At 42.7% G+C, this 12,693-nt stretch overlaps 1 protein-coding gene across 17 annotated transcripts in view; it reads left to right on the top strand.

Annotated features, from left to right (window-relative positions):
* The window catches only part of SORBS1 (sorbin and SH3 domain containing 1), a 134,543-nt gene that overhangs the window by 59,896 nt on the left and 61,954 nt on the right, over positions 1-12,693 (top strand). For 14 of the 17 annotated variants that reach the window (XM_078597500.1, XM_078597504.1, XM_078597509.1 and 11 more), the window contains 5 exons: positions 1,779-1,921; positions 4,856-5,284; positions 6,954-7,170; positions 8,645-8,674; positions 12,046-12,260. In XM_078597500.1, coding sequence (XP_078453626.1) covers positions 1,779-1,921; positions 4,856-5,284; positions 6,954-7,170; positions 8,645-8,674; positions 12,046-12,260 — 1,034 coding nt within the window. The remainder of the gene's footprint in view (positions 1-1,778; positions 1,922-4,855; positions 5,285-6,953; positions 7,171-8,644; positions 8,675-12,045; positions 12,261-12,693) is intronic. The other 3 variants (XM_078597502.1, XM_078597510.1, XM_078597513.1) reach the window with 2 other exon arrangements.

Consider the following 12,693-nt stretch of genomic DNA (forward strand, 5'->3'; position numbering starts at 1 on the left):
GTGGGACGTTTGCTGTGGAATGTAGTATTTTGTGTGGGGATCCAAAACCGTCTATGCTCATAAACATTTACGAAAATATAAATATTTGCTGGAAGGTTCAGTAGGTGACACCACTGGCGGAGCGGGGGAGGGGGGTGGGGTGGCACGTGCCCCCTCAATGATCCGATCGAAATCCCTAATTTTGATCGGATCATTGGGGTTTATTAGTAATAAATCGGCATTTTGCGACCCTCACTGCCACTGTGTAGGATATGTTTATGTGCCAGGGACTCTATGAGATGATAGGACAATAGTCTGAGTCCATAATTTGAAATAAGTAACGGCAAAGCAGTTATAAGTGACTCAGAATTGTGCGCAGTTGCGTATACAGTACACGACTTCCCTGAAGGCATTGATCTTCAGTGAGCGCGATGCCGATCACACAACGCGGTTCGAATTCGACCCACACGTGTCGAATAAAAAGCAAGGGACAAGTCATTACTTACTAACAACTCCTATCATTTTTCATTGCTGGAGGGGTTGCTCCCCCCTTCCTGAAAATCCTGGCTCCGCCATTGGGTAACACGTGTGTGGTGTGTGTATCAAGGTAGTGTAGTTAGCACACCACACTGATTCCAGTGGCTCGGGTTGTCATCTCTTGGCTCGTACATCAGTTGCAACTGGTGTTTGAACCTGGCCCAAGGCTCGGTTCAAACACCAGTTGCCACTGTATGTTATGGTTACTTGGTACAATACGTTATTGTTAGCGCAGAGAATAGAAATTGTGGTCAGGCTGGCTTCATCGCCCACCTTGTGCTGTCATGTCCCTGTAAAGGCACTCACTTATAGCACTGACTCCAACAGTTGTGTGTTGTTTATGCATATGTGTATGTATGTGTACATGCCTGGGAAGCGGTAGTGTAGTGGTTAGCACGCTGCGCTATGAACCTGGCGATCCGGGTTCGATTCCCGCTCACGGCCAACACCAGTGACGATTATCTGAACCGGTCCTGGGCCTCCCCTAGGTCGACTCAGCCTGAAATTAGTACCTGGTACGGTGTGTAAACATCGCCACTGGGGAGACAAAGGCGATTGGGCGTGGTGCTGGCCACCCACCCCCTCGTGTACCGTTCCGGCCTTCATAGGTGCTCGCTAACAGCAATTGCCTCTACAGTCTGTTAAGGCTATACGGGGGATCTTTGTCTTTGTACATGCGTACACTGTGGAAAGCGGCGTTGCAGTGGATTTTGCACACTGTGCTACAAAACCAGCCATCCAAGTACATTACCCAGACATGACGAACATCAGAACTCATCCTGGACCTCCCCGAGGTGGATTCACACTTAAATGAATACCTTCTGCAGTGTGCGAAACTCCAGAGTTTGGGATGCAAAGGTGGCTGGCTGGGTATGGTGCTGACTGTGCCTCCCCCATAAGCTGTTCATTCCTTAATAGTCCTCGTTGACAGCACTTGTCTTCACGTCTGTATCAGGGGAACTTTATCTTTATGTATATATGTAGAACTTCTTTCGCACCGTACGTAGCCAACCGCGCTAACCGGAGGTGCGGGGGAAGGACGACACACTAACCACAAAAAACTGTTCTAAAGAAATGAGTTTTCAATCTAAATTTAAAAGGGCATCGCTCTATCGGGTTCCTAATATTGGAAGGAAGAGCTTTCCAGATGGCCGCGAAAGGGCATCTGAAAGCATGTGATGCGGTGACCATCTTGGTTCGATGGACAAGCCAAAAGCCGCTTTGAGGATGACCGGAGTTTGCGTACGTATATGTGCACACAGTATCTGAGGCTGCATCATCCCCACCGGGTGAGAATGCTGACATCGGCCCCGTGAATGGAGACGCATCTTCATCGCCCCTGGTGTCCAAGGGATTCCGCAGTGTGAAACCCAGCCTCGTCACGACCGAGAAAAAACACACGCAGGTACAGAGGGCCCGCACCTATAACATTGCTTGACCGACATGGTGAAGTCCCGTTAATTTACCTCTCCAGTGACCTGGGAGGCATGGAGAAGCCCTCATCAAGCGGCAGATTGACACGAGGGATGTTCATATACAATATTGTGCAAGGGTGGGTTTGTGTTTTTTAACTAAGAAAAGCTCATTTGTTGCAAAGACATATATGGTTCTCGGAATGTACTCTTGAGAATGGGTGTTTACGTGAGCACACGTAAGTATTTGTATATGTCTATTTTGTGTTCCCTTGTACCATAAACCATATTTATGATTGTCATATGAAACACGGCACATCTGCCGTGTACGTGATAAGTCGGAAAATATGTCCAACCGCAGGTGTGCCAAATTAAACCTGAGCTATTCCAAACAGAGGTGAATCTGTCAGTGGAAACCCTTTGACATATTATGTACGGATATGACCGTTGAAACATGTTTTGTTTTAAACACTCTGTTTTTGGTTTCGGATACACAGCTACACCATTTCAGGCCCGATGAATTTTTAACAGTTGAAATTGAAAAATAGTTTCACAACAACATTTTACATTCGCTTTTGTATTTTGAGTAATGCAAGGGGAACATTTGAACTCTGACACTTGCATAAAAAGATCAAGAATTGCCTAGATAATTATCTACGAAAACGTTTTCAACTAAATGGTGAAGTCTTGTAACTTTAAATTTTTGTTCAAAAGAAACTATACGTGTCAATGCTGTTGGATTTTGTTTATGCTTTTCGGCTGTGATTGGATCTGCATTCCTCCATTGTATTATGGCATTTAGGATAATCAGTTTGCGATGAGTGCGATGTTTAATGAGATACTCCCTGGGATACAAGTAGGATAAACAGGAAATTTCAGTGGAAGGAAAGGACCACTAATTAAGCCAATAGGAAGCAATTAAAGGACGAGGTCTCCCTAAGAGCCACTGGATCTTAGCCGCTTGTGCACGGTCTTTTTGTTTTGAATGCAGCTTGCTCCTCTCACGCATTAAAGTCTTAAGAACAAAGTGTGCAAATGAACGGTGCTCTGTAAAGCATACAACATCTTAGTGGGATGATGAAGTATTGTAAGATAAAATCAATGTGTACCGAACGACACAAGGCCATACATCGTAACATTCTAGTTACTGTTAATTACAGAATACTGTACACTACTTGGAGAGCAGTGCATTGTTAAATCTTGACTTAAAGCTTTTCATGACTGCAGGAATTCATATTCTTTGGGTCTTTCGGAAAAGTCAAGAACCTATCTACGTAAAGTCACGTGACTTTGCCGAAAGACCCAAAGAATACAGTGCTTTGTTAGTGTAGAAATGATCAACTGTTCTAAAGTGTTTTAACAAAGTGGAAACTTGTTTCACTTTGTTCAATGCATACATCCCTCAGTTTCATGTGATTGCCAAACTATCAACAGCAGTGATGTAGATCGATAAGTAAACCTGTTTTTTCTTAATAATTGAATGCCCCAAATTGTACAAAAAATATAATGCATTATATAATGACTTATTCAAGGTGAAAGAGAGAGTGGTGGCTGTTTCTAAGAGGTGATGTAGATGTCACGACATTTAGCCTGTTGTGCCTTGTACTTAAGATGCACTCTCTTAATTTCGTATGCAAATGGACAAAAATATGCTAAATATTATTTCTACTTTATGTTGAGTTTGGTAATCCATTCGAAAGTATCGGGAGTTGCATTGCAGAGAGGGTTTCGCAGCTTCTGTATAAGCACGTGGTCGGTCATGTGATGAACAGGTTGCTCTTCACTTTCACCATGGGGGGGGTGGCTCTTATCTGTCTGATTCAGAGTTTTTTTCGAGCTCTGTTGTTGAAATCAAAAGAGTCCACTTTGTTTTCGCTCTCGCTCACAAACCCGACATCCATCTTTGAAAAGGGGGTGGAATTTGGAGTCATCCAACACCAAATAATAAATTGCATACTTGAACGAAGCAAATGTACCAAACATTTGTAATTTCTAAGGAATGTCAGTGAGGCAATGCTTTAAAACTGGGATGGAACGCCAGCAATTTGTGTCTCTGCCAGTGAAATGTCGCTCTGTTTACTCAATTTGAAATGTTAAAGATCATGTTTTCAATTTGAAAATACATTTTTGTACATTTCTGTATAAATTCGCACGCATCCATGCAGGGACATTTGGGATGTTTTGCAATTTCATAACTCAAGGATACTGTATATGCATTTAAGTTCACATTTGTATGGAAATAGGCTAACACTGCTCAACACACCTGGCATGTACACAATTGAATGTGTTTTTAGGGCTTGAGTTATATTTTACATTCTAGTTGTGATGTAAAAAAAAACAGATATGTGTGTTTTGAGAGGTCTGGGCTCTATGTATGTGTTATGAAAGAGGGATATTGCCAGAATCGTCACCTATTATATACCTTGCCTTGTAAGGCAGCATTATTGACGATTGTGTTATAGGAAATGTATGAGGGAAAGTGGAATGCTAATTTGTGGAATTTCCACCACTAAGAGAGTTTGGAATGTTAATTCGGGAGTCGGAACACACAACAGTAAGTGGAGTATAGATTAATGTTATTTAAAAATATATCCCATGCATTATTAATACAACCGAATTTGTAAAGAACAGCACTGTTCATTAAGAAATCACAAATTGAAGATACAGTAGTAAGACTGGACATTTAAAAGAAAACAAATGTGCATGATTAGATGTTCTTGCTCCTTCATGATATGAACCATCACAAATCTGCATTTTGCTTAATTTGCTTAAGTACTGTGCTGATATTTGGTGAAGACTGTCAGTATACTTTCCTAATATTTACAATAGACGAAGTCCTTGTGATAATAAGACCCAGATTGCTCTAACCCATTGCAGGCATGCTAACTCGCAGGAGCTGTGTTTATCCTTTTTAATGGGTTCCACAGCCTGAAGATGGATCCTGCCTGAGCACAGATGCCACACATGACCCAGGCAGCGCTTTTGAGCAAACCTATAGCTCAGAGCACACAGCATCTGAGGAAATGGAGCCAGCTGGCAATCCTCCACCAGCGCTGCCCATCACAGAAAACATGTCTGACCTTCAGCCGCAAGATTTGAATCTTCCGAACCTCAATTACTTCATCCCCGTTCATTTGCCAAGAGACGGAAAGCCAGAACATTCGTCTGCAGAGCCACCTGAGTTGGAGATGCACCCCGCTCGCCTTCAACCTGGAGCCGTGGAGCGGGATGACGTCCTTGCGGAACAAAGCCAGTCCTGCAAGACTGTGCAAGACGATCAAGCCTCCAGCAGACCAGACATCGACCAGGCAACAACCCCAGACGAATGTGAAGAGTTGCTCACAACATCTTCGGATGTAATTATGAAAAGTTTACGGGACTACTTTATTTTCTAAAACACCGCTTGAAAAAAGATGGGATGCATGTTTAAGCAGCTTTGAGGCTGGCATGTCTGATTCATGATCTCCACATTTCCCTTTAAACGTGCATTAATTGGAAACTAATTTCTTTTTTTCTCCTGAAAGACATTCCGTTTATGCTTTTGTATATGCTTGTTGTATTATTTTTCTGAGTCCACTGCAGTATTGCTTTTATGTTTGAATATTGTTTTTTCTCATTTCTTTCTGTGGATTGATTTCATGTTCTAATTTAAATGCCATGCGCATGTCCTCATCAGTCATATCCTTGCGAACGGTGGGCAATAAAGTAACGTTCCCCTATTTAAGTTGTCACATTCGCAAGAATGATCACTCAAGGTTCTGGCAAAAATAATGATTTAAATCTGTGCCTTGCGAAGAGTCATGGCAAAACTCAGCCATTTAAAGTGCACAATAGCTGCAAGCACTTGCATTTTCATAGCAATAGCGTATGATTGACGTTTTGTCAACGGTAGCAGCTTTGCTGCCTGACTGGAGTGTTCTGTGATGATGACTGATGCCGCCGAGATGTAGTTACGGTGATCCGATTGTAACTCTTGCACGATACTGGCAGGCTCGATCAATGTGATGTTTTCTTTTGTGACTGAAAATTATTCACAAATATTTAAATACATGCAAAATCTACTTGTGGGCATTATTTGATTTCGTCACATAATATTTACATCAAATCAAATGATCTAGCTTGTGAACTCGCAATACAGATGGGAGTCGTAGCGCTCACAAAAGGATATAACTATTTTAAAGCCAAGCAATGCAAATTAAAACGCGGATGCAGATGTGGCATCACGCAGCATTGCTGGTAATATATTGTAATTAAAATCCATCCCGCATAGCATCCTTAATGTCATTATGGTAATATTACAGCCATTTTTGCGCGGCACCAGTCATTCATATCAAAGGGCCTGTGACATCTTTCACATTTGGCAAAGTATTCATATCTTCCTTCGAGTGTTATTGTGCTGATTTACATCCTTGTGAATATTTATGTTCACGTCTTTTTTCCCCTGCATGGGACTTTTCATAGGTCCATCAGTAATGTGGCTGTTTTACATGAAGATATTTCATTTTTAAATGAGTAAAAATTATGTCAAAATTAAGTACTTCTTTCTGCATGGCATTACCATTTTCAAGCATTCTTCATTTCTGTTTGCAGAACACTACCTCACATTAAACTGTACTAGTCACCGCATGAGGCATACGGTATAATATCACATATTTCTATCACATACATTCAAAGAAGTACATTTATTATAGGATGAATTTGAATCGCTCAATGCAGTTTTATTCCTCTCAAAGGTTTTAGTAAATTAGTTAACCGCCACTGCTTGGGTTTTTACACTTGTGCTTTGGTAACTCTCTTGACATATTTTCTGGGTTCTACCGTGTGCCGTACAACACACGAGCACAAGAACCCGAGAACACGTCAAAGAGTTTGACCTTAGCACCAATCCAGACCTCGTGATTGGAAGTGAGACTCAACCGCTGTCCTACCCACGCGCACTGCGCTCAATGTATTGGGCGGTTTCCACCACAGCGGGCCGATTGAAAGCGTTTTAAAGTGCAGCTGTGCCTCGTCGGTGCCCGGCAGACCGTCGTCAACGGCAGCGTGGGATCGTCCTCGGGACCCGATGGAGCCTCCGCGACGGACGGCGACCCTACCGGCACGCTCTCCGCGGGGCATCCCCCAGGCTCCGACAGCGACTCGCAGCGCTCCTTCTCGCCGACGGGCCGCGCTTCTGCCTACCCGTCCACCATGGCCGTCAACCCCACCATCGTGCTGCTGCAGCACAATCGCCTGATGGGAGGTGCGTATGGGAGGGATGGGTCGCGGGAATAGCTTCGCGGGGGGGAGGGGGCCTGGATGCGGAGGAATGCCGACGTTTGTTGAATTTGCTTGACACTTTTTTTGCGATGCATGAAAGGCATGCAAGGAGTTAACGGGGATGTGTGCCAGCGTCACGGTCTAAATGTTCAAATTATTTGCAAATTACCTAATTAGTTAAAACCGCATAGCAACGTTGCCCCCTAATATTAAAACTACTCCAGACTATACACATTTTTGAGACTTAGGCACATGCCTTTTGTATTTATTTTGGAATAATATATAACAATTATAACATATCACTATTTTGCGACTCATGCTTCTACACAACACCCTCTTAGAAATAGCAAGATCTTTTATTCTGTCAAAGTGGCTGCATAGATTAGATAATATTTAAATAATTAGTTTTACATATGCAATATATATATGTGCATGTGATTGTTTACAAAATCTGTTCCCCTGACTCTTAATGTTATAAGTGAATAATGTAATTTGTGGTCGTGGACCGTCCTCTTATTTTCAAGATTGCATACATCATTGGGCCTCATTGTTGAGCACAAACTCTGTACATAAAGGACTGCGTAGCATTACGCTTCATGTAGGGTAAATGTACATTTAGTGTATAGCCCATATCATCATTCACCGCTGAATGACTTGAATATACAGCAGTACAAGAGAAGGACTGTGGATACTGCACAAAGCAACTGTATATACCATCGTGTGGAGTGAAACCCTAACCCTAGTTTAAAATAAACCATCTGTCATGGGTTTTGGTATTCGCATATGTGTATTGCTAGGATGAACGTCTGACACGCAGTTACTCTTAAGGCCATGTGCCATCACAGTTGGCACAGATAGTGCATGATCAAGACACTGCACAAGAATTAAGTAATGTGGCAGTAAATGTCGCATTCGGTACTGTGTTCTTCGGACATTCACACATAGCAGAGGTGTATACAGTTCATGCAATCGGTTACAATCAATAATAAGCAGGTTTAACGATCAAATGTGAACATGTCCAATAGTTGTTTAATCAGCAAAGATATTTAATTAAAATAATATTTTCAAAAACAGTATAAACAGTGTTAAAATATATTATTTGGATCTTTCGGTAAAGTCACGTAGATGGGTTCAAAGAAAATAAAAGACTTGCATGGCTTCACAGTTCATGAAAGACGCATTGATTTTTGTGAACGTTGGTGCAGTATATTACTCTATTTAATGCATGATAAAAAAACAAGTCAATATTTGGCACTAAAGCAAATTTTCAATTGCATTAGTTGCTCATTTACTACAGTATTCTCCCAATGTATTTTCTCATAACATTTATTTTCACGTGGAAACGTACCACATTGAATTAACTGTTGTTATGTTTGCCTGTTGTATCTCGACTAACGACGTTGTTTTGTCCCCTGTGCGTTTTGTGTTTCACTCTTGAACTTTGCTTTCACGCCCAGAGCAGCAAAAACGGCTGAGTAGGCTGTCAGGTAGGCCCAGGCTGGTAAGGCCATCCCTTGGCAAAGAGGTTATCGCTCCTGCGTGAAATCCCTGACCTGGATCAGGCCTCCCAGAATCCACTGGTATATACACTAATTGTGAAGCTAAGTTATAATGGGAATTTGGGTTTAATGTTTGTACCACTTATGTTTCTTAATCAAATTTTAGTAGAAATCTATTAATGTGTGTGGTAGGGTTGCCACCTCTACTGGTATCCCCAGGAAAATCCAAATGTTCTCGTGTATGTATGTTGAGCTTCTTTCGCACCATACGTAGCCAACCGTGCTAATCGGAGGTGCGGGGGAAGGACAACTTTTAAGGTAAACCGGTAGCCGTCCTGGTAAATCAGTAATTACAATTCCCATTTCTTTTTTTTATTCAATGATATGTCCTGGTTATTGTATACCTCAAAGGTGACAACCCTACCGTGTGGCCTGGGAGACCTGCTATGGTGGATTCTGTCGATCCATGGGGTAATTTCTTCCCAGGAGAGTTCCAGTCTTATTCCTTAACCCTGCAGTTCCCCGCATGCTTGCTGTGCAGCTACACAGAGGGTTGCTTTCAGAGTGTGGTGCACTTTTAGCCACTTGACCTGCACACGTGTATAATGCCAGTTTAATGACGGAATGGCTGAATGCCATGTTAGTTTCTTTGAAACAAACGATTGTTCAGTTAAATTGGAATACTTAATTTCTTATTTTGTTATTTTGCACTGAGAAACTGTATAAATGAATATAACATAATTTTAAATCCATACTAAGTTGTTTTGTTCATTATATAAGTTAATGTAATGTTAATGCTTGGGATGTTTAGCATTCTGAATGTTTTATATATTTGGTACATTACATCTGGCAATTGTTCTTTTGTAAAGTAGATTAGTGATGATGATATTGCACTCCATCGGCCTTCAAGTTGAGGCTTAAAAACGCTCAATTATAAATACAGTAGCTCAAATGTTCCACCTTGAGGTGCCTTTAGATGCACTCAGAAGCTGTGTTCAACAGACAGGTACAGTGGCATTTTGGAATGGCGCAATAATACGTCATGCCTGCCTCATTCTACTTGCGCCAGGCAAACCACACCTATTTTTAGAGATGCCAAAAGGACATCAGTGTTATGCAGGATCTTTTAGCCTTGAGAATGTGCCCTTTCATTGTTCTCTTTGAACATGGGATAGTTGGGTGGAGGGGGGATTGCTTGACTGAGCAGTACCAAAGCATCCCACGGTTAGTGGTGTTCCGTGGCTCGCGCTTGAGAAAAAGCAACAACATCTGCCGAGGGTTCTCCAGTGTCAGGTTATAACGTGTGTGCAGGTGGATTCAATGTGAAAGTGAAATGCGTTGGCAGTGGCTTCACCGCCACTTTCTCCACCAGACGGGTGCATGCAGCCCATGGTGTTTCCCAGGAGCCCGGTGCTGGTGCTTTATCACCACACTCTGCCCTGATGTTCCAATCATCAATTAGTCCACTTGCACGTGACAAGAAAACTCGAGGTGGACTTTGTTGTTTTCTCCTCAACCTGGAGGCAGGAGCTGCTACTGGATCTGTCCCTTTTCTTTCCTCGTGGCACTACTTTCCTTCTTGCCGTGTGAGCACATGGTTTGGTCACTTCAAATACTCTCGCTCAAAGCTGGATGTCTCCAAGGAGAACAATTGTCTTAAAATATTTATGGTGATCAATCCAAGTTGTGTGGTGACTGAAATGCGTTTTCACATGTATTTTGTGTGACAACTAATGTGTTCTTCATTGCAGCTTGTGGTTGTTGTTGTTGCATTTTCCTCGTGTTATGTAAATAAATAGCGTTAAATGCATTTCATTTCCCAAAAACTAGATACTTTCAAAGCAAATTCATGAGACACATTTGAAAATGTATATTCTAATGTAATTTATTTTAATTATCAGCCATCCATTGCTGGATGTTACATAAAAGCTTGTACGGTTTTTAACATTTCAGAAAAGGGGAAGGTTTTTGTTGTGTAACTCTTGCAAGTAGCTTGCCTGTTATCTAGTAAATCGACAGTGTAGATATTAATTCATTAAATTGAAAAACAAGTACATACAGAGTAGTTACACTCATTAACTAAGAAAGTAACAGATCAAAGTTAACTGATTCATTTCAGCACATGTTTCCAAGGCCAATGACGCCCAGTGGGGATTTGGCTCCGTTATTTCGTGGTTATCCTCTATATAAATCATGCACACTCACTTAATATTTGCCAACTCTGCCAATTTAATCAGTCGTCTGGCTGTTTTCGAACGCCCGTTTACTGGATATAAATTTTGAAACTAAAAATCTCTCAACTTCTACTTTTAAAATTAGAAAAATCTGCACAGCTACAAAACACATCATATGCAGTAAAAGGATTAGAAATTGGGATCCAACCGCTTACACTGGTTGTCTTGGCAGGTATATAATGCCGTACATCGTATGAGGCCCGAGTCCTTTTCCATATCGCATATTTCCATGTCACAGTTTCAAATGTGCCTATTAACTCAAGTGGCCTATTCACTTTTAGTGTATTTTTTATATTATTGAAATATATACCTGTCAACTCCTTACCAGTGCCAATCTTATTACAGATCAATTCAGACCTTATTGGTCACCCCGTGCCCTTATAAATGCCAACGTTCTTCCTACAAAGTCCCATCACAAGGGAGAAACACAAACATATAGAGAAAAATTTTTGTTGCCCGTATCGCAACGGCTGTGCACCGTATGGACCTGAAAACTGAATTTCCCTGCACAAGAATATGGGTAAACCGAATGGGTTGACAGGCATGCAAATAGCAAACTTAAAATTTATCATGGTTAAGCTGCCTGTTGTCATGGTTAAGCTGCCTGTTGCCACCTCACCACAAGATCCTAGCTCAAAATAAAAAGCTGCACAGCAAATATTCCACACTCGTTGCCTCATTTAGTGTCAGCTCAACTATTGTACAACATCTCTTAATATCTGCGCACCTCTCACCCCGACTCCCATTATGCATGGGAGTTATAGGGCCCACAAAATACTCCTATTTACGTAACCTTATTCCTCATACGATTATCCGCATTTTTTTCCCCCCTGGTGGATAAGTGGAGCAAGATCGTGGCTATAGGATCTGCAATATTGGTTCATCGCATCAGCACAGATCAGAGGCGTTATGTTTTCAAACATACTTAGTCTCTGTGACCGAAAGTTCCGGAGTAAAACGTGCCAGCAGCGTGTGACGAGTCAAAGTTAACTTAGCCTGTGCGCACAGCTGCACTGTTCGGAGGCACCTTGCTGTGGAGTGTTGAGTGCTGCGCGCGCATGTGCCCGAGTCTCCCCGCGGTGGGCGGCCTGTGTTGATGGAAGCCGCGCATTTTTTCCGACGCAGACGCGTCCTCCCCTACTCCCACGCCTTCACCCGTGCCGGACGCGGCGGGTCAGACGGGAGAGCGGGCGGGCGAGCACCCGCACGACCGCCGTGCCTACGAGCGCTACGCGGACGGGGAGCGCTGGGTGGCCGACGGCCGGCCCTCGGTGCGCGTCATCCGGCCGCCGGACTTCCCCGGCATTGGTGGCGTGGACGAGGCCGGCATTCCTCTCACTGTGAGGGCCGTGGCTGTGGCCATGGGCACGCACAACGCCGGTTCGATCGTTGGCTTGCGAACGTGTTTCTATTCAAGTTAGCGGCGGCGGCGGCGTCGTCGTGACCGTTGCTTGAATATTGCTTGCTTATCCGTTCGCCATCAAGGGAGCGCTTCTGCTTACGTTTACACGCCCGCACTTGTGTAGTATATTTTTTGATGGCATCGTTGTCATCATTGCTTGCTTATTCTGTATCGGCTTGCGTGTTTCTGGTTACGTTGTTTGTACACACTTGCGCACCATTACAGATGGCATTATCATCGCCAGTGCTTTTAACAACGTGTTGTTTTCTCGGTTGTGCTGTACACCTATCATTATTTACATTACTTGGATGTTTAATTTTGTTGGAGAATAAATTGATCAATAGAGTATTCTACTGACATGCCCTTTTGCA

The sequence above is a fragment of the Lampetra planeri genome, chromosome 9, assembly GCF_965212315.1.
Source record: "Lampetra planeri chromosome 9, kcLamPlan1.2.h2, whole genome shotgun sequence".
NCBI lineage: Eukaryota > Metazoa > Chordata > Hyperoartia > Petromyzontiformes > Petromyzontidae > Lampetra > Lampetra planeri.